The following is a 23,059-nucleotide window of genomic DNA, read 5'->3' as shown; positions in this document are numbered from 1 at the left end:
AGGATGAAAAAGAGAGAGAGAGAGAGACAGAGAGAGAGAGAGAGAGAGAGTTTTCTAACATTAGAGGAATGTTCATGTTTAAAATGTATTTTTATTTACCATATGCTGCATAGCTCAACTTAATTCTTCTACTAATTATTTTTGAATTAATAAATATAATAAATGCCATTAACTGCGGAAATAAAAGAATGTCTTTAGAGAACCTTAGGTTGTTAAGTTTTTCTCTTGCTATTCTTATTCCCAGATTATCAGAGTGACAAGTTCAGGGCATATTATATCCTAATATCTTACTCTTCTATGTATTTTAACTTCTTCTGTTAGTGTATATAGCGGTATTATTCTTTTCAATTGCAGCATATTTAAGTAGAAACTTTTGTTTTATAGGATATAAATTTTTGATTAAATGTAGATTGGGGATGATCGAAAAATTTCTATGAATAACGCTAGGCCCATCTTCTTCTTTTTTACGTGCCATCTCCGCGACGGAGGTTGGTAATCATCATGGCTATTCTGATCTTAGATGCTGCCGCTCTCACTAGTTTGATTGATGTGCATCCGTACCATTCCTTCAAGTTACGCAACCATGAGATTCTTCTCCTTCCTACACTTCTCTTGCCCTGGATTTTCCCTTGTATAATTAATTGAAGTATGTTGTATCTTTCATTATGCATAACATGCGCCAGGTATTGTAGCATTCGTGTCTTGATGGTTTCCAATATTTCTATTCTTTTGTTGACTCTTCTCATGACTTCGTTGTTTTTTACATGCTCGATTCATGATATATTCAGGATTCTTTTATACACCTACAGTTTAAATGCTTTCAACTTTTTAGTAGTGTACGTTTAAGTGTCCATGCTTCTATCCCGTAAAGCAGAGTCGAGAAAACATAACACCTTGCCAGCTTAACTCTCAAGTCTAACTTCGGTTTTCTTGCACAAAGTACCTTTCTCATTTTATTGAAGTTTGTTCGTGCTTTCTCTATTCAAACTTTGATTTCTTTGGAATAATTGTTTGTATGATTAATTATTGTACCAAGATGTAGTTTTCAATTTGTTCTAAAGTTTTACCGTTAATTGTCAGGCTTTCATCATTATTTTGGATTTTTGACACAACACCTCGTAAATTTAGTGAGGATGAACATCCTCATAAATTTAGTTTTCTTGATGTTTATTGATAATAATATTCTTCTCCATACTCAACTGTCTTATTCATTAGCTTTTGGAGGTCTTGAAGGTTGTCTGCTATTATAATATTATCGTCAGCATATCTAATATTGTTAATTGGTATTCCATTGACCTTTATTTCTGCTGTTTCTCCCTCAAGAGCTCTTTTCATAATTTCTTCAGAGTATGCATTGAATAGTAGTGGTGAAAATACACACCCCTGTCGCGCTACTTTTTTAATTTCGAACTCTTCTCATGTGTGTTCATTAATGCTTATGTGTGCCTGCTGTTTATAATATAGATTTGTTATAATTCGAAGGTCATTGTATTGTAATTGTTTTGCTTTGAGGACGTCCATCAGGACTTTATCGAAAGCCCTGTTGTAATCTATGGAACAGTCGTATACATCTTGGTTCACATCCATGTATTTCTAGATTAGTACGTTGAATGCAAAGAGAGCTTCACGGGTACCTATGCCTCTACGGAATCCAAATTAGGTTTCTTCGATATCCATATTAAGTATTTGGTAAATACGTTTATGGATGATCTTTTAAAACATTTTAAGTGTGTGAGACATCAGGCTTATGATGCAGTGGTCGGTACATTCTCTAGCATTTTTCTTTTTTAGGAGACAAATAAATGTTGAGGTCAACCATTCATTGGGTATGTCACCCGACTGATAAATTTCATTAAAGAGTTTTAATAGGACATCCCTGTACTCATTTTCTATTATTTTAAGGATATAAATAGGCAGTTGATCTGGCCCCGGGCTTTTTTCGTTTCTGGTGTTTTTTAGTGCATACAATATTTTTTCCTTTGTAATTTCTATATTTATTTCTCTGTCCTCGAAAGATGTGTCTTGTAGGTTTCCTCTTTCGTCGTCGAAGAGCTCTCCCATATATTCTTTCCACTGTTTTAGTTTTTCGTCAGTCGTTATCATAGTATTTCCACTTTTATCTAAAAGAGTTGTGTTGTGGTTTCTTTTTTGCAGCCCTGTTATTTCTTTAACCCTTTTATGTACGTTGAATAGGTCGTATTTGTTGACTAGGCCCATACCGGTTTCTCAATATTGTTCTGAAACTATTTTCTTGTGACATTTTAATGCAATTACTATTTTAGTTGAAATTAAGCCACAATTTAGGTTTAAAATAAGTTTATTTTTAAAAATTTATTAATGTTTTTTGTATTTTGAGAACGATTTCCGACGTAGAAATTAAAACGTCAAAAATTTTAAACTTAAATTGTGGCTTATTCCCAACTAAAATAGTAATTGCATTAAAATGCCACCAGAAAATAGCTCCAGAAATTTTTTTCTCTTGATTCTGAAAAGAAAAAAAATTAACATATAATACAAAGTACAAAATACCGCATCTATTTTTTATTTTCAATAGTTTCATTAATCCAATCGACAAAATTTGCTACATTAGTAAAAACATCTGGAGCACCTGAGACGTAACACGGTTGTATACTCCAACTAACGAGACCAATTAGAGTAGATTTCTGAATCAAAGCCCCACCATAGTCTTGATAACAGTCGTTTGCATTCCTGTTTGGGTTTCCTACACAAATGTTACTTTTTTCGTCCAAAACATTAATACCCATATTGTTTACAGTTTTATTACAATCTAGAAAAAACATTATAGGAAATTATATCAATTTAAATTATAAGACTCTTAATGTGTGTCCATGATGTTAAAAACATTATATATTTCTACTAAAAATGAATTCGGTTAGAATCTATGTTAGGTACTTAAATAAATCTAGCCAGTACGTATTACTTATAACTTCCATATCAGACAACACTATCCTAACATTGGTCTAGTTATCTAAAAGTAAACAGTCTAATTTTTCATTAACTACTTAATTTTACTTATTTTGGCAATTTTTTTAAGGTAATAATCTAGGGGATACCTATATGCATTGCTTTAAATCAATGTTAGCTACAAATACAAAAATAAATATTTATGTTTTTAATCTTTTTTGTTGTTTGGTTGATTATTGTTTATACCAACTTGAACGGTAGCCAATAAGAATGGCTATAAAAAAAATTAACAAAACTTTAATATGCGTTTTTTGTCTATAAGATAATAAGTAATATTTCTTTAATTTAATACGTAATATTTTCGATGTCTATGTTTATTTTTATTTAGTTTTGCAACTGCTAATAATGCAGTCACACTATTATCCTAATATGCTGATCAGCTTAAGTCACTAACTTCCCAATATCCTAATCAGCTGAAGATGGAATACTGGTAGTTTCTGTGATGACATTGTGAAGTCACACTCAATTCCTAATACGGTGATCGGCTTGAGTAACTAATTTCCTTATATGGTCACGAGTAGTTCGATGATGACAGATAAACACAGCGGAAGGGGAGATATAATAATTTGATGTGATTAATTCTGACCATTGTGAACGAGTTTGACTTAATTTAATTTAATAAGTAACTATATTTACGTAAATACGTGTTTTAACATTTTAATAGACGATAATAATGGAGAGATATCATTTAAATCGCGAAACGCATTGGTGTGCTATCGGGATGCTTCAAGATGGCCGAAGTCAAAGAGACGTTGCTGAGGTCCTGCAAACGAACAGAAGTGTCATCAATCGTTTGTAGTTAAGGTATCAAAAATCTGGTGATGTTGCTTAGCATCATACAGGACGTACCGTTCGCGTCATAAAAAACTGGTACAACTCTTATTACCGAAAATCATGTTTTTCAAGTTGTGTAAGTTGATCTTGTCACATGTGTCATTCTAATTTCTAGGGCACTGTTGCCAGTTCAACGAAAATATTACATGAAATCAGCTAAAAGCAGGGCTGTGTGACAGACCGCCAGTTTTGAGTATTCTAAAAACTAAAACATCGAGCATTCTCGATCAGTCAGTCACATTAAATTTGTTTAAACATGCATCCTAAAAAATTCTCATATTAATTTTGTAATTTTTCATTATCTCAATTAAGTACTCATACCTTGATTTGTGTTTTATTATAATTTATGAAAATATTTCAATTCAAATATAGTGATAGATAAAATCGATCTAGACATAACTTTAAATTATTATAATAAAACATTACAGTGAGGTATTGGATCTGTCACTTTATAATCTACGTAGGTCAAAGTATAATGTTAGTTTTTGTTAATGTTATCGTTCATATAATAAATAATAAATTAATTTTGGTAGTTGGCCTGTGACTAAACTTATTGATACAAAATACAGTTCGTGTTCGCTAGGTAATTGAAGTAAAAAATTAGATACAGTAGATGCGTTCCAATGTTCCCTGTGCCAATAATCTAGGTTTAAAGATCCTTCAAATATTTTGGATATTAGCTGAACCCTATCTCTGGTTAGTAAATTTATTAAATACGGTTTTTTGTTGTTAATGATAAAAATAATACCTATCTAATAATAACTTTATTTTTTTTTAATTAGATTTAGTGCAATTCCGTTATCTGTGATGGCAACAGCGAATTAATTCACGAACCACTGTATCCAGTCTGAACCCAGGTTTACATTGGGAAAAAAAAGTGTACCAGTTTTATATGACGGGAAGTGTACAAGGATAACCAACCAGATTGAAGACATCATCACAGTTACAAATAAGACTGCAAGAGACCCACCAGGGGCCAAACCATTATAAATAGACTGTATAAAGTAGAGTTAAATGATCGAAGACCTGTGAGACTGTCCGGGTATGTCTGGTTTATCCAGAGGAAATCGCGCTCATGGTTTTCAGTGGGCACAAGAATGCACAAATTGGGTTAGACTGAGTGGACCTCTACTTTGTTCACAGATAAGTTCCGATTTGGATTTGCACCAGATACAAGCCGGATAAGAATTTGGAGACGTGCAGAAGGTTCATAGACAGCAAGGCGGCAGTATAATGGTATAGGGTGGCATCACTTTTGGTGGAAGAACCAATCTCGTTTGTCTGGAAAGGTTTCTAAATGCAACAGACTACCGCGATATTATTCTTGAACCTATTGTTGTACTCTTTGCACAACAAGCTGGTCCCCAATTTCAATTAATGCGCGTCCGCATACTGCCAGGGTTGTGCGAACATTCCTCAAAGAGAATGAAATTAAGGTTTTATCATAGCCTGCACAATCGCCAGATTTAAATCCAATTGAGCATGAATAGGACATATAGGGCAGACTCATTTTACAACAAAATATTGCATTCAGTACAAAACAGCAACTGTTTGAGGACCTTTCAATGAAGTGGAACAGAATACTGCAGCAATACATTAACCATCTAATCATGAGTTTGCCTTACAGATGTAGGACAGTAATTAACAACCGTGAAGGTCATAGGTACACTATACTAACTTAACCTAACGTCGAATTTGTTGAGAGGTGACAACACATAATTTTGTTATTTTTTTTTTGTTACCATTTTTTGACATGTTGAGTTTTTAATGTTCTAAGAACGATCATTCTAAGAAAAAACGTTTATTTTATATTCGGGACACTTGTTTAATAATTTTTTAATAAAAATATTTGAAATAAACTATTTGAAATCCTTTTCTCGCATTTTCTTTTTGTCTCCCAAATTATTTTGAAGCGTGTATTATAACAGGGATACTTTTATTTATTTATGTTGACTGACGGTCTTTTTAGTAAAATGAAGAAAATTAAGAGGTTTCTCACAATGAGTTTTTGCCAAAAAAAAAACCGCGTAGGGAAAAATTTTCAGATTCACTGCAAAGTTATCTCTAGTTTCCTATCCTCCAAAATAAATAAATAAATAAATAAAGCTCATATTAACAAAAACCAGATATGATCTGGTTTATGATCATCATATTTATGATCAGATGATTATAATTTACTTGACCAAACGGTTGATAACTATACTTAAAAAAATGTCAAAAGCAGTGAATAAACTTGGACAGTTTGTTACACCTGATGCTTCAGAGAAAAAACTAGAGAAGTCAGACACTATTAAATGTCCTTCATAACCGTCAATTATATTTGATGAATAACTTCTTACAACAGAAACTACATAGACGATTGACAAAGGTAAGTCAAAATGAAAGGATAAAAAGTGAATTATATTTATTCATAATAACTTATAAAAGATAAGTCAAAGATGTCACAGTATTAAATCAGCTTAGCATTGATAGTGATCATTGTGCAGTGAGGGCCACAGTAAAGATAAAAAGTGATAAAACAAGATTAGTGCAGAGAAAAGAAATGAAAAAATGATAAAATAAAAAAACCAAATGAAATGAAAAACACAAACGATTATGTAAAAGCTCTAAATCGGGTCCTTAACCACTCTCTTTTGACCGAAAATGACACGGTAAATATTAAAAAAAATCAAAAAGCTTATTCAAGAAATGAACACCAAGAGAGGGGGGCAGAAAGGCGATTGAGCTAAACTCAAAAGCTTACTAAGATAATAGTGAGAAAATACAAATACTGATTGAGGAAAATGGAAATATGAAGATACTCAGAAGAAAGCTTTGTAATAGGAAAAAAACAAATTATTTTAACTAAAAAAGAAGGAAAACAATAAAACAACAAATAGAGAGAGAATACTAGAGCCACAAAAAGTTTAAAAAAAAACTATATACAAGCTAGTTACAAAAAGAGAACTCACATATTAGAGAACGCAAAGTAACAAACAAAGGATTCAAACTTCTGCCTAACATAATTATGGATAAAGTGAAATAAAATCTAAAGGAAACGAAAACCAACAAGGCCCCGGGAGACTAAACCAAAGGTGTAGTTCCTACAAAGTGGAGTAATGCAATCACTATCCTAATACACAAAAAATGGATATATTAGATCTAGTGAATTATATGTCAATAAGTCTCTCGTCTAATATTTACAAATGCTTTACCAAAATCATCACGAAATGTTTAAAACGAAAATTGGTTTCCTATCATCTTTACGGGCAAGCTGGGTTTGGGAAAGCTATAGAACAAATGACCACCTACAAGCACTAAAAACACTGATTTAAACGTGTTTTGATTATAATGAACAACAACAACAATGCAACAGCATCTGTTAAACTCCATCATTTTATGGATAAATATAGGATTAAGTCAGGAATTAGACAGGGCGACACCATCTCCCTCTAACTATTCACGTCAGCACTGGAATATGCGTTTGAGGAACTAGATTAACCTAGAAAGGCAATAAATATTTATGGTGAATACTTAAGTTACTTGTGTTTTGCAGATGATATGGTTATTACAGCTCAGAGTTTAAATGAAGGTTACAAAATGATGGAAGAACTAAAACAGGCAATATAACAAGTAGACCCAAACATAAACTTTCAAAAAACATAATACATAAACAATTTAGTTCCAAGTGATGTTATGAGTATAAATGGTAACGAAGTAAATCAAATATTTAGATATATTTACTAGGAATACAAAATAATATTAGGAAAGACAATAAAACCTGTGAGAGTCAGTGCCGTATATGTTTGAAATGCGCAGTGTTTGGTAAGACGCAACATATTCTAAAAGGAACGCTACCGATTTCCTTAAAGAAAACAATTTACAATACATGTATACTACCAGTAATAAGTGATTCCGAAACATAAACTTTGACTTAACAATCTGCCTCTAAATTAAGAGTAATTCAAAGATCAATGGAAAGGAAAAGAAAGCAATAGAAAGCTGGGAATAACAAGAAGGGTAAGAGAGAGGACTAAAACAACAAATATCATAAAAGAAAATATTGCTTGAGTCAAATTGAGATGGGCTAGAAATATGGCACGTTTAAATGATAATAGGTGGATAAAAGACTTATAATGGAAACCTAGAGTAAACAAGAGACACCGAGGTAGACCATCAACAAGATGGATGACATACGAAAAACCACAGGAAATTGGATGCAGAAAGCATAGGATAGAAAACAGTAAAAGAGGATGGATTAGATCTATGTCAAACAGTGAGTGCAAGGGGTTAACAGATGATAATGCTTATGGTGATAATTTTGATGATAGTTATGATGATGATACTGACACTAATAATGTAAATAAGACGTTAGATAACAAAATATCTGTTTATTTACAACAGACAGTAAGTATTTTTCACATATGGTAGACACTGATGCTAGACTAAAAGTATATATTGTATCTTGTCAGGCAGTAATGACGTACAGATAAGGACCTACCGGCCTCTTCTATATATATGATGGCAGATTCTAAAGATGAATCTAAGACTATCGTCAATACAGTTAATATTAGGGTGAAATAAATAATTCATTTAACATTTAAAGATCAATTTTGTTAACCAGTTATAATAAAATTACCTGCAAAATCTAAAATGGGCAAGTCCAGTATATATTCTAAATGGAAATTTGTATCTACTGTTTCATTACGAGCATAACCAATAAGATCAGCAGTACCTTCTACTATAGCTCCTGGTTCTGGTAATTGAATGGGTTTCACAACATCATTGAACACAAAAGATTGGTTTAACCTTACAAGAGTGATATCGTTTGGTCCAGGACTAAAAAACATAAGTACTTTTTTTTATAAATATTTAATGAATTTTCTTCTTCAAAGACGCTTCAGCCCAAATGGTCTGAACCTTGGTCTCCTATAGTTTCTACCCCCAGGGTGAGTGCTAAGGATTTAGATATTATTTTTCTATTCTTTTGACTTTTATACAGACATTTATATAAAAACAATGATAATAGAACGTATTTGACGTATGCTAAATCTATATTTGTAAGTGAGTTATATACTTTCCACCGACCATCCTCGTTGTTCATTTTTATTATTTTATTTTAGAAATGTGGGATCTAAATAACCCCAGATATGCTGAGGCTGTATTAGCTTATTTATATTCTTTACATGACAATAAGAAACATTGAAGCAGATGAAGGTGCTTTCGAAGAACTTACAAATTTGAAAGATTTTTCTGGTGCGAATACAGCCTGTTTGTAATCTTCACATGCTTAATATTCAGGTAAATTTTTTCCCTATATCTCCGTTACATTTTCAACCATATGTATCGGAAGATAGTAAAGGTGAAGAAAATGATGAGGAATGGGATCAAAACACAGATTTATTTGACAACCCTACACTTGATTTTTCCAAAGATGCCAATTCTGCATACGATTTTAACATTAAAGGCAAAGAAATCGATTATTTCACCAACATTTTTGATTTAGATATTCTTGATACGATAGTTTATCAGATTAATCTATATGCAAACCAGAATTGGCCTAGAAGCGCTAATAAGACAAATCAACCCGGTCCATCTAATAATTGGTAAGATATAAATCTAGAGGAGCTGAAGGTCTAATTTAAGTAATGATTATAGTGAAAATACATACACTTCCTCAGCTTTCCTATTACTGATTCACTGATCCATATTTAGGCGTATCAACAGTTTGGCAAGTATTTGGATCTAAGAGATACAAAAAACTAATTAACAAAAATTTTTTAATGCAGTGCCTCGAGGAAAACCTAGATATGACAAACTGCACAAGGGCATACCATCACTCAAACAATACATGCTCATGAAGCCTGTCAAACAAGGCTATAATGTATGGTGCTTGGCAGACTTAATTACAGGCTATATATAGAATTTCCATATTTACACTGGAAAGTCGGCAGAAGTTGACAGAGCAAAGTACCTAGGCAAAAAGATTGTTAGAAACCTTGCGAACTGTTTAAAAAACAAGGGATGTTTGATAGCCACACAGAAAGTGATTACCAGATATCTATAAAAGTAAAAAAGATGTGCCGTGGAGAATTTATGTTTAGTACAAAACAAAAGGTAGCTGCAATAAAGTGGATGGATAATAAACCAGTTAACATCTTGAGCAACTGTTTCTCTCCACGAGATATAGATTTTGTCAGTAGTAAAAGATGGCTCCACAACAAAAATGTGTCATGCCCTGAAGCTGTACGCTGTACGCGTTTAAAATCAGGTAATGATCGGTGTCCTTAAATTCGGCCAATATCACGAAAGATAGTTCATTGGACGAAGATCTGCCACATGGTGGTTCAGAATTTTCTACTATTTAGTCGATATGGCTATAATCGACTCGTTCATATTAATGAAGATAAGTAGACAAAAGTAACTCGACCAACTATCATTTCGAGTAAATTTAGCAAGACATTGATTTCGGGCTTTACTTTACGGAAACGTAGAAATAAATCCATAATATTTTTAGCAAATAAACGTTTAGTTCCAACTGAAGTAAGATTAGCGAAAGTTGGTAGACATATGCCAAACAAGGAGAAAAATTACAGACGATGTAGGATGCCCAGTACTAAGCAAAATGAGAAAAGGACTCGATATATCTGCACCTACTGTAATCTTCCATTATGCATAACACCCTGTTTTAAGAAATTTCATAGCCAATGAGATGTACTTTTTCATTTTTACATACATATTGTGTATTTTATGAGTTCCAATTAAAGTAAAATTAGTTTGAAATGCTTCTTTTTTAAATTTAAATTTTTCGTATATGGGCACTGGAAAGTATTATTCCTACTCCCTTAATAAAATAGGGGGAGGGTCAATATTTTTTTTATACTATAAATCATTACGGGTAGTTATATAATTGTTAACCAGTCAAAGAAAATTGTTTAAAACTATTTAATTTGCTCACGCCCATGAAAGATTAATACAGTCAACAGCATGAAATTTGATATAGCACATGAAGCATGAGAGGACGAGGAATTTTAACGAATATGATGCAAAAAGGAGAAAACTGCGGCAAATTGATTTCAAAAGTAAAAATAAGAGTTTCAAAATTTATAACAGGTATAATTTAATAAATTCTGAAATATTTGTAGTTCAATTAAGATTTACGCTTCCTAACTTCACACCAAATGAAGAACAATTAATGGAAGGAAAGAATCACACTTATAACGGGAAACAGAATTTGAAGAAGACATGAACGATTGTACAGCAGACACCAATATTATCAAAGCGATTATTCTGCAGACTCTGAATGAATAAATGAGAATATAAATGCAAAACAAATAGGTAGGAAAGTCAAAGACAAATAGATACTTATTGATAAATAAGTAAACAACACAAAAAAGTTATTGCTGGACTAGAACACACTTCCAAGATAAAAATAATCCTAAAAAATAAGTAAAACTACCGTTTAGTTTGATGTGCCGATTAAAATTTAATGAGAAAATTTCTGAGCTAAAAAGAAAAAACATAAATGCTGTTTTTTTGGGGTTCCCCAAGGTAGAGCTTTGCAAAGTAGAAGGCTCTGCAAAGGCTCTAATATTGCTTGACTCGTCGTTCGCAAGACGTAATTGGCTGAAGTTTGCGTTGTACTTGAGTCATCCAAATCTCTTGTAAGAACTTTTTAAGTTTCATTTGACATATCACAAAAATCGTCCTAGTAAAGACCTCCTCGTTGGTAAAGCTGAAAATCAATATTCGTTCGATCAGTAATACGAGCACTTCTTAGAATACGTACTCTGATTCGGCGAATAGTGATTGTATGTAGTAGATTGTGATTGTGGATAGTGATGTACAGGGTGTGCCTGATTGAAAGTGTGTGCCATATTCGAGTCTTTGTTCCACTTTGGAACTCTTGACTTGCAAACCAGTACAATTACTGTTCTTTCAGGTTTTCAAATTTTTTTAAGACTGTTTAGAATTAGCGTAGTTTCCCAAAACTTAAGGGGCAAGCGAGTTTTTATTTTCCACTCATCTAGCTAACTCACCACCATCAATCGAGATGGTATAATATTTATAAAAGTCGGTTTATAAATATCATCGCATAACCAAGTGGTACAAACGTTTAGAAAAAGATGTGGAACTGGTACAAGAAAGGATTCTAGAGCTTAGATACGACAGTATTATATTAACAAAAACGTTTTCATTGTACGTGTGTTTAAAATATTTTCCTTAACACGCTGCACATTTCACATAACTTTTGTGACCACTTCTTTTAAGAAACAAAACGCAGGTGGTATAATTGCTGTGAATAAAAGGGAGGAAAGCGTGGAAACCATGAATTACATAAATTTGTGAAACAAAAAGTTCGCGATCATATTTTAAAATTTCCTGTTAAAGAATTACATTATTCGCGTAAGAGATCGAGCAGAAAATACCTGGAAAGTCACCTTTCTATTACAAAAATGTATAGATTTTATAAAGCATAATGTAAACAAAATAATACAGATGAAAATTTGTTTGCCAAGAAATGGTTGTATAGTTACATTTTTAACACGGAGTTCAATTACTCCTTCGAGTCTCAAGATAATGATACTTACGATCAATGTGATTCATTTTTAGTAAAGCTCCGTTAAGAATAGAATAATGTTGAAAACAGATCAGGTCAAAATCTTAAGGGGAGTAAGACAAGGGTGCATAATTTCACCACTGATATTCAATCTGTACTCGGAGCACATTTTTAAAGAGGCTCTAAAATATATTGATGAAGGTATCTCAATAAATGGAGCCAAGCTCAATAACCTGCTGTACGCAGATGATACAATAGTATTTTAAAATAACATAAAAGGGCTGCAAAACAGACCACAGACCAACTGCTATGGTCTGTTTCGTTTTAACTGACAAGAACCCCGTGTTTAAGCCGAGCAAAGAAACATGTTGCTCTTTAAGTATTAAACTTTTATCCAATGTCATCGACCTAGAGTCACATGAGAATTTAAATTTGGAATAATGTAAAACCATATATTGATGTCACAACTACAATTTTAGTGTTAGTTTCAATTACAAAAGAAGACTTAAAGAAGAAAAATAACTCAAAACTTAAAAACCAACGTAATACTCATGAGGAAAGAAGTCAGAAAAGCAAACACGATATCGCCTAAGTTATTTACACTTGCCTTAGAGAATATTGCTCAAGCTCAATATAGCTCAAGACAGGCGAACATAAAGAATACAAGGTGGGGTCTATGTCCAGGAGTGCACCAGAAGAGACTGCTAAAAAAGAAGGAGAAAAAGAAGAAGAGAAAAAAAATGTTTTAATAAGTGCTCAAAGAATAGGTAAAAAACCTTGAATATAAACGGAAATCTGTAACAACTAAATCGGGAAAAGAACAACGAGTTGGAAAACGAAAAATATAATGTGAATGTCTACTTAAATCACAACAATCGTTAATAATACAGATTAGGATACAGGGAAGGAATTGTGAGTCCATCATATTGTCATCTGTACTCTGCTAATAAGTAAGTTAAAATTAAACAATTTTATAAGAATATTTACTAGTAATATAAAACAAAAAATAAAATAAAGTGAAAATATCAGGAAGAAGACCATACATCTTTTTTAAATAAACTATATGCCAGGTCTATTCGCCTATTTTTTCTACATATCTTTTTGCATATATATATATATATATATATATATATATATATATATATATATATATATATATATATATATATATATATACATATATATATATATATATATCTATCTTGTTTCGTATATTTCAATTAATTTATTCGTGATTTTGTAAGAAAATTTTAATATAACTACCTACTTATTTCTTTATTTTAAGCTTTTGTCCATTTAAATTTATTCATTGCTACCAATATTTTTTACAGTATATCCTGAAATTTTAGTTCTTTTATCTATTTAATACCTTTACTTTATAGACTATATATTTTTACTTACTTTTTAAAAATATCAAAATCAGGATGTATAACAAATTCTTCAATTCCCACAATTTGTTTTGTAGGCTCGTTTTGGTCCAAATCAACGTTACCACCAACAACTACCGATGAAAGTCCTGCACAAGAAGCCGCAGTTAATGCCCATCTTTCATGAATAATGATCCCATTGCAGATGTGCATATATGTATCCGTCACTAGATCAGTTATCACCAACTCAATGGAAGTTGCAAAAGGATATTGACCAATTTCGGCTTTAATTCCTCCTTCATGTATCTGAAGATTTTTAGGAGCAACTGAGTTCCCATGAACTATAAAATAAATAAATATTTATACATTTAATGTACATACATACAGTGGTGTTAAAAAATCCTGCATCACCTAAGCACCTTATAGCACCAAGTTTTTGAGGTTTAACACAAGTTTTTTGTATATTTTCGCTAATTCATTGTAAGGTTGTGCTTGTAATTAGCATTATCGGTATACTTACTAATGTTTTTTTTTATTACTAGCTCAAAATTCTACAGAAAAGGTTAAAATAATCTGATTGAAGGGATAATCCGAGGACTTCCCATAATCCGAGAAAATTAAGAGCTAATTATTAAGTCGTTAAAGTACTATTAAATTGAATCTTAATGACAAATTTGCCACATATTTTGACTAGATAAACACTGTAGTTACCCTAACACATTAATTCACTCTTTGATTTTTGACAAAAAGGTCAAAATGTCATCTTAGACCAAACAAACTAAATTATAGAACGAAAAGCGATTTGAAATTATTTTTGACCATAAAATTGACAAATCTAGTCACGAAATAGCATCCGCAGTAAACTGTAATCAATCTACAGTAATTAGAGTCATTAGGAAGTATGCTGAACAAGGAAAAATTGAGGACAGACCGCGTAGTGGCCGACCAAAGACAACTTTTTTTCGGGATGACGCTGCGTTAAGAAGAACAAGTCTGGCAGACAGAAACCCTAATTCCACCCAATTGACGAAATTGTGGTCTGAATCTACAGATGTAAGCGTGTGCACTTCCACTGTGAGAAAAAAAGACTGCTTAGTTTTGGACTTAGAGGATGTAAGGCACGGAAGAAACCATTGCTTTCAGAAAAGCAAAGATTGCACCGTTTGAAATGGGCCAGGGAACATCGAATCTGGACAGCAGAGCAGTGGCAGAAGATACTGTTTAGTGATGAATATACTTTCAATATTAATAATCATGCTGGAAATGCCTACATCAGAAGATTTCCTGGTAAAGAATTTTCTCCAAAATTTGGAGAAAATTCTCCAAAATTGTTCTTCCCACAATTAGACATCCAACCTCCGTTGTGATATGGGGTTGCATGTCCGCTCGAGGAGTTGGTCGCCTACACTTTGTCTCTGGGATGATGAATGCTACCAAATACATTGAGGTACTACAGAATAAGATGCTGCGTAGTAAAAAAGACATGTTTGGCGAAGAAAAATTTATTTTTCAGGATGATAATGCTCCTTGCCATAGAGCAAAATTGGATAAAGCTTGGATGAAGAGTAATGGAATTGATAGGATGCACTGGCCAGCGCAATCCCGGACCTCAATCTTATCGAAAATTTGTGGCAAAGGATATCAAACATCATTTCCAAAGCAAACCCACAAATAAAACGAAATTAATCGAATCTCTAATCCACGCTTGGCATCACTGTATTGTGCAAAAATTAATAAATTCCATGCCCAAAAGATGTGAACTAGTTATTAAAAACAAAGGCTGGCCAATTAAATATTAAAATTAGTTTAAATTACTTCAACGTGATGTACAATATCGTCTTGATGTAAATAGCCTAATTAATATTTGTAATATTGAATAAAAAATTTTCCGAACTACAATTTTTTTTATTAATCAAAATTTTTTTTCATCAAAACCAATGCATTAATGCTACCGAGAACAAAGGACGGTTCATTTATACCGTTGATGGTGACGTGGTTTAGGTGGAGGCTGGAGGTGGTTAGCGAGTGGATTGACGCGGGAGAAGCGGATGATATTTTCTTTATGAGAGGTCTCAATGTCAAAGGCAACCGTATGCCGTCATCTCTGTTATTGAGACAGTTTGGCCTTCTTTCAATTTCTATGGCTTCTTGAATAATTCATGGTTTATAGAAGTGGATGGGATCTATGGTTCTGGAGTTTTCCAAATCAATTTTGTGACCTGTATGAAGATGGTGTTGACCTAGAGCTAAAATTGCATCGGAATTGCGAACAGAAATGGAATGTTCATAAATACTATTTTGGATTCTACGATTTCTTCGGCCTATATAGGGTCGGGAGACAGGAATTTCATAAACTCCGTGTTATTCATTTGGAATGTTGCCTAGCGTTGTCTTACGTAAAATTTAGTATACATTTAGTATACCTACAAATTTAGTTACAAAAGTCAGAATAGAAGGAGGAAATATAAATTTTTTTGATTTTTTTATATATCTTTTTTAATAAAAAGTTAAGCCCACATTTTACAACTTACGCATAGTGAAATTATCATTTATAGTGATATTTATGCAAAAAACTGCGATTATAGGTATGCTTCATACCCAATTCAAAACAGATACGGCCTGGACAACATATTAATATAAAATTCGAAATAATTTCACCTATTTCACTTTTCCGACTATTTATTGTTAGATAAAACAGCAATTAATTAAAGTTAGGAGGATTCTTTGGAGCAATGTAACACAGAAAAGCCGAGAAAGACGAAATAGGAGAAACTTAAAATCAGAAAAAATGCCATTGGTTTGCTGTATACCAAAGTTTAAAATAACTTATAGAAAAGTAAAGACTTCTAGTGTAGGTATATTGGTATAAATAATACAATATACGAAAATGGTTGCGTTTCGTTTTAATTTGAGTCTCTTACCACTCCCTAACACTTGTTTCTGGGTCTACCCGTCATCAGAGAGAGTTTGTAAGAAGACTCAAACCAAATCAAAACTCTCTCTGATGACAAGTAGACCCAGAAACACGTGTTAGGGAGTGGTAAGAGACTTAAATTAAATCGAAACGCAACTATTTTCGTATATTTATCGTCCTTACTCGACGCAACGAGTACAAGAATGATGGTAATTTATTTGGGTAAATTGTTAATGCATAGTGGAATACAAATATTCTCAGCATCGCTCTTAATGGCTTGATTAAGCGTGAGTATACAACTTACTTTAATTGCTATCGACACATTTAACTTCATAATAAAATATACCATTATACACTAGACGTCTTTACTTCTCTGTAAGTCTTTTTATTCTTATTTAGTTTATTTGAAAATGAACTTACCAAATAATAGAACAAAGAAAACAATTGCCTTAAGGAGTGTCATTTAAAAAAAATGTATATGTTTCATTAATAACAAAACTCATTAAGAACGATTTTATTTCAATATTTATCTTCATAATATCTTAAAGTACATAAATGATTGTTTTCAAGTAGCTTGAATCCTATTATCTCTAATATCATGACAATTTTTATATTTAATATGTATAGGCACTCGTTATTTAAATTATTAGTATAGTCTGCACTATATTATTAATATTTATACTATTATGTCTAATAACAGTACTACATAACACCTTTTTTTTTCTTCTCATAGCGCTACAGCTCTTAGTGGGTTTTGTCATGCTTTACAATATTTTTTCATTCTGTCCTGTCAGTTTCTTTTCTTCTCCATTTTCTGATATACAATACGTTCACATCATCTATTTAAATTTTATAGGAACTTTCTCTATTTTCTTTTCTTTTTTGTTTTATTTTCACAACACGATTATCTAGTATTATTTCCAACTTAAGTTCCAACTTAACCATTTTGACTTCATAGATTTCATTTCCACTGAAAGATTCATAATTGATTTTCAATAGTGTTTAATCTTAGCTCTAGGTTTATAATAATGTATATATATTCTAGTCTTGCTCTAAATATTGATACAAGGTATTTAACTAAAAGAATTTAAACTACTGAATTAAATTGAAAAATTTTGCATAATTTATGAAATATATAGTGAACTACAAACTACAAAAAAATTAAAAATACTAGGAATCCTAAGATTTCCTACTTGGCGAAACTAAATTAAAATTTTTACTGTGCTTTCTTAAACTTGCAAAGCAGACATATTAATGAATTTCTGGTGCTCGAAACCGAGTAAAGAACTAAATCAGAAAGACGGTTTTAGATTTAATTTCGATGCAGGGCATCTGCAAGCCGCTTATACGTATTTCAACCTAATTAGGTCTCATCATCTGAATCTGAATCGAAACAAAATCTCTCCCATCATAGGACAATAGTTATAGAAATAATTATTTGCAGACGTTACAACGCCATCTAATAACAACACTAGGAATACCACTGTGCTTTCTAAAACTTGCAAAGCAGACAGATTGATGAATTAGTCGGCAAGAGAATCTATAATTTGCATTCCTCATCAAATGTTTAAGTATCACTACGAGGAGAGATCATTTTGTTACAAAATTACACAAAAAGCTATTTATTTTTTCTTCTTTATCACTGAAAAAACACAAAAAGCATTGGCATTCAAAAAACACATTAAAAATTTGGTCAGGGTACGGGTGTCAGAACCAGACCATTTATTGGAGTTAAAGCAGCAGATAGAATGAACAAAATCGAATGCCAAAATCATTAAGAACGATTCTTCAAAGATGACAATTGACAGATGTCATTGGAAAATTAAGATTTTTAAATTATTGAAAAATTTATGAATTGACATTCAGAATGAAAGAAGAAATATTGTTCTGAAGCTATTTTCTTGTGGCATTTTAAAGTAATTACTATTTAAATGGGAATAAGCCACAATTAAAGGTTAAAGTGAGTTTATTGACGTTTCAATTTCCAATTCGGAAATCGTTCTCAAAATACAAACATTGGTAAATTAAACAAATTTTGTTTTTTTGTTACTTGATGAAAAATTCTTTTAATAATTTTATTTGACTCATTTATATTGACAATTCAGACATACATTATACGTTTTAAAGTAGACGACTTTAAAATGACATTGTCAATATTGTTGAGTTGCGTTCCTGAGACGACTTTATTTGTAGATACTTTAGACGACTTTACTTAAAGATAGTTCATTTGATTACATGAAATCAACTTTAACTGGAAAATATCCGTCAGAAATAATCATAGCATGTAATTCGTCTTTAAAAAGACAACCACATGCCATGATGACAGTAAAATTCTCCTGTATTTGGTCGTACATTTAGTTTACTTTCAATAAACACCAAATTCTGATTTTATATGTTTGTTATTTAAAAAACATAAATGACGTCAATAAACTTACTTTAACCTTTAATTGTGGCTTATTCCCATTTAAATAGAAAGAAGAAATATATCGAAGATTCTCCAAAAAATGGTATCCCTAAAACAAATATATTAAAATTATATATAAATTTGTATTTAAATATACAAATAATGCTGATTTGACGTAAGTGAATCATTTTAAATTTAAAATTAAAGTTAAATTCAAGTTTCTCTTAATTAAAGTGGTTATACTTATTTTAGGTAGCAGCACTGAAGACTTTTTAATCCAAAAGCTTTCTGAGATTAAGCATAAGGACTATTTCACTTATACATAATTATCAGTAATATTGGTCTTAATATGGAAATACATGAAACTCATTGTTTTATATATTTACATTTTTGAATTATGTTGGCTTGTTTTTAGAGAATCCATATATTTACTAATGCCATATCAATCAATGGTGTGAATACTGGCCAATATCACTTCTTAGCTCTGATTTAATTGGTATATTTTCCAACAAACCAGTAGTCTTGATCCATGCACTTTGCGCTAGGGTGCATTTTTGTGAATTATATGCAATTTTCGTACACGTATACATCAACTACAGAAAAATTGTTCAAAATTAAATTTAATATCGAAATGTCACTTTTTAAAGTGAAAAATATTTTTTTTTTGACAAAATTGTATTTAAAAAACAAAACAAAAACACGCAATTTTTCTTTTTTAATCCATAACTTTATTTCACGTTGGTATAGATATAGGCATTGCTTTACAAAAAAAATGTTATCCCTCCTCGTCAAATATTACTTCTTTTTGTTTTTTAAGTATACAGTTTTTATCTGTTTGTTTAAAAAAGAAGTTCAGTTCAATTCTACGAGAAAAATAATTTTATTGTATCTTACTTTTGTCTTAATTTTGTGGAATATTGTTATTTCATTATTCAAATATACCAACATAATTTTAATTTTTTTATATTATTTGTAATACGTTTGAAAAACTATAAAGATATTGGGCATATTGGGCAACTGAACTTCAAAATTTCTAATTTTGCAGATACGTGTCTGAGAGATACATATTTTTCTTCTTCTTCAAGGGCCTGTCGAACTGCGAACGTTGGCTATTAACATGACAATTCTGATCTTGCTTGCGGCACTTCTGAATACTTTACCGGTGTGAACCACTTCCGTAGATTTTGGACCCATGAGTGTCTTTTTCTGCCTAGGCTCGTCTGCTGTCTGTTTTCCCCTGGATAATCAATTAAAGTAGACGGTACTTATAGTGTCTCAATATGTGGTCTAGATATTTAAGTTTTCTTGATTTATTTGTGATCACCATTTCTTTCTCTTTTTAGCTTTTGTGGATTATATGTTGGATGTCACATGTGGATTACTGTGGATCTATGTCGGTGATATGTCATCATGATAGTCATTCCCATCTTGGCAGATGTGTTGTGGTTTATCACTGAGCTTCAGTAGCTCCGATGGTCTGATTAATGATATTTCTATACTAGTTGCGGTCATCTGTTACATGTACTGCCTCAGTATACTGTTTGTTGAGAAGCTTTTTCGTGATCTCTGTCTATCGCTGTGGAGATCTTCCGCGTTAACGTTGACTCTGAGGCCTTCCTTGGACCACCACAACCGATCCATTTTGTGATCAATTCAATGGATATGACCAAATTACATCGAGCTGTCCGTGAAATTCGAAGCAGTCGTCTTCATGTCCACGTTTCACTGGATGACATGTACGGTTCAGTATATACGAATAATGTTTTGTTACACCCACATTTCGAATTCTTCTAGTTTTTTCATGAACGTCTCTGTCATCGTCCAGGCCTTCGCACTATTTCATAAGATCGGAAAAATGTAGAGTTTAACTAGTAGTAGTTTAGGAGGAAGAGATAAATCTTTGCTTATAAGAAACTTTTTCATACTGTTAGATACTACTTCAGCTCGTTCTGTTCTCGCCTTATTTTTCTGTGGCCTGTTTTTATTTTGCATTAACGTTGGTGTCAAGGTATATGCATAAAAGTCTACATTGCCATTTAGTATGTTTTTTATTCTTAACTGTCAAGGAGGTTGTTGCTTTTTGCTTACCAGCATTAATTTTGTCTTCCTGAAGGCTTAGGCCGCAGTCTTCACTGACTGCATCAAGCCTATTGTAATTCATCTATGCTAAAAGCTATGCTCACCTGTTCTTATCATATGTTAGGTTGTTCGTTAACTCTTATTTTTATGCCCTGTGTTGCATGTCTATATATTTTTTAAATGGTGGGGACATACTTCTCATACAGTATGCTCCCTCTATAAAGAACACGGTTATTACGAGGTTTCGCTTATAACGAGGTACATTCATAGTCCCGTGAAATTTCTATTAAACTATAACCCACTATAGCGAGGCAAATTTGGTTATAACGAGAGAAAATAAGATCGAAAAACCTTTTCGGAAATTTACAATTTATGACTCACAAGTGTCAGTGCAGGGGGTTGACCATCCGCACCTAATAATAAGAAGGTTCTAATAGACAAGATATGGAAGCTTTTAACGTTGTTTAGAAACGTTTTAAGAAACTTTACCCAAAGACAAAACGCAAATAAAGCAGCATACAACTGTTTCACATCTTTAGAAAATATGATAGATAGAATACTGGACAATTTAAAGCAGTCAAAAATGACAGACTTCTTCCAATTGCAGAAGTAATAGTTTATGTTATCCTTAAAAATACGCTTTATACAGATTTTTTATTTTAACGTATATCATCGACAATGAAAGTAAACAACTTTTTTTCAAAAACTCAATTCAAACAATATTTAATATCTTATATTGCTCCGAATGGCTCCACTGTAGGAAGTTAATGTTTTAGAAAACTACATACTTATTCATATGTATGCATAGTATTATTGTTGTTTGATATAACGAGATCGGCTTATAACGAGGTAATTGGTCTGCCATTTCAGTTCTCGTTATAGAGCGTGTCTACTGTACTTGTATAAATTGACATATTTCGGGATAAGGGTTAAATAACAAAAGGAAAGACTCTTACAAAAACATTATTTATTAGATAACATTAAATAATATCTAATAATTTTAAAAATCAATATTAGCAATACCATCAAATAAATAAACAATTAGTATAACAGTGAATAAACTACTTGCTGTATTGTTTATTGTAATCTAAGCTACGTTTCGTGTCTAAATCTCTTTATATCTACTTATTTGACTAGTCTAGGTTGAGTTCTTCAGAAGTGTTAAAGAGGAATATGATGTATTTACGATCTAAAAATAAAAATAGCTGAGTGCAATAAAAATTTTATTAATTTTTTATATATAAATTTTCTTCTATTATATTACACGTACAGAAACTGAACATAGGCTCGCTACGTTTTTGTTTGCGACCTTTGATTTGATCCCAAAGATCTTCGTCGGCATCGGGAGGTAGAAAAGTGGATTTAAGAAGTTCAACAAGTCCATCTCAAGAATTTATTGAGGACTTAAGTCATTAAATGTTCCTTGATTGAAAGCACACCGCGGCATCGCCAAAGAAAAACTCAATAGTCGAATTAAATAGAATATCTTTCGGAACATTACGGGATTCAGATAACTACTTAATTCTTTCAATAAAATCAAAAACAGTCTTGGGATCACCATTAAATTTAACATTCCATTTAAATATGGAATATTTGGAGATATTTGAATCGGGAGTAGAAACATGTATTATCTGTGGAGCAGCAGGAGAGACATACTCAACAGAAGAAGAACTAGAAGCTAAAGGAATGACTTTATCATTTATCTCTTGCTCCAATAATAAACAGGTAGCATTAGATTTATTTCAGAAAGAAATAGATTCCTCAGAATAAGGCTCGGGAATAGAGAGACGATCTATTCTACCTAACAAATGAATTAGTCTTGATTTGACTTGGCGAAAACAAAAGTCTGTTGAAGAACCTTCAAACTCTTAAACTAACTTTGAAATATTATCGATAGAATTTTTAATAGCAGTCTTTTCGTTATCATAATCCAAGGT

At 31.9% G+C, this 23,059-nt stretch overlaps 1 protein-coding gene across 1 annotated transcript in view; it reads right to left on the bottom strand.

Annotated features, from left to right (window-relative positions):
* Positions 1-2,533: 2,533 nt before the first annotated feature.
* LOC140452290 (transmembrane protease serine 9-like) overlaps positions 2,534-23,059 on the bottom strand; it is a 59,951-nt gene continuing 39,425 nt past the window's right edge. The window contains exons 5-7 of the mRNA XM_072546494.1: positions 13,760-14,066; positions 8,438-8,637; positions 2,534-2,788 (exon numbers count right to left, since the gene is read on the bottom strand). Of these exons, the coding sequence (XP_072402595.1) occupies positions 2,535-2,788; positions 8,438-8,637; positions 13,760-14,066 (761 nt within the window). The 3' untranslated portion in view covers position 2,534. The remainder of the gene's footprint in view (positions 2,789-8,437; positions 8,638-13,759; positions 14,067-23,059) is intronic.

Source organism: Diabrotica undecimpunctata, chromosome 1 (genome assembly GCF_040954645.1).
Source record: "Diabrotica undecimpunctata isolate CICGRU chromosome 1, icDiaUnde3, whole genome shotgun sequence".
NCBI classification, from domain to species: domain Eukaryota; kingdom Metazoa; phylum Arthropoda; class Insecta; order Coleoptera; family Chrysomelidae; genus Diabrotica; species Diabrotica undecimpunctata.
This window is presented reverse-complemented; position numbering and strand designations above follow the sequence as displayed.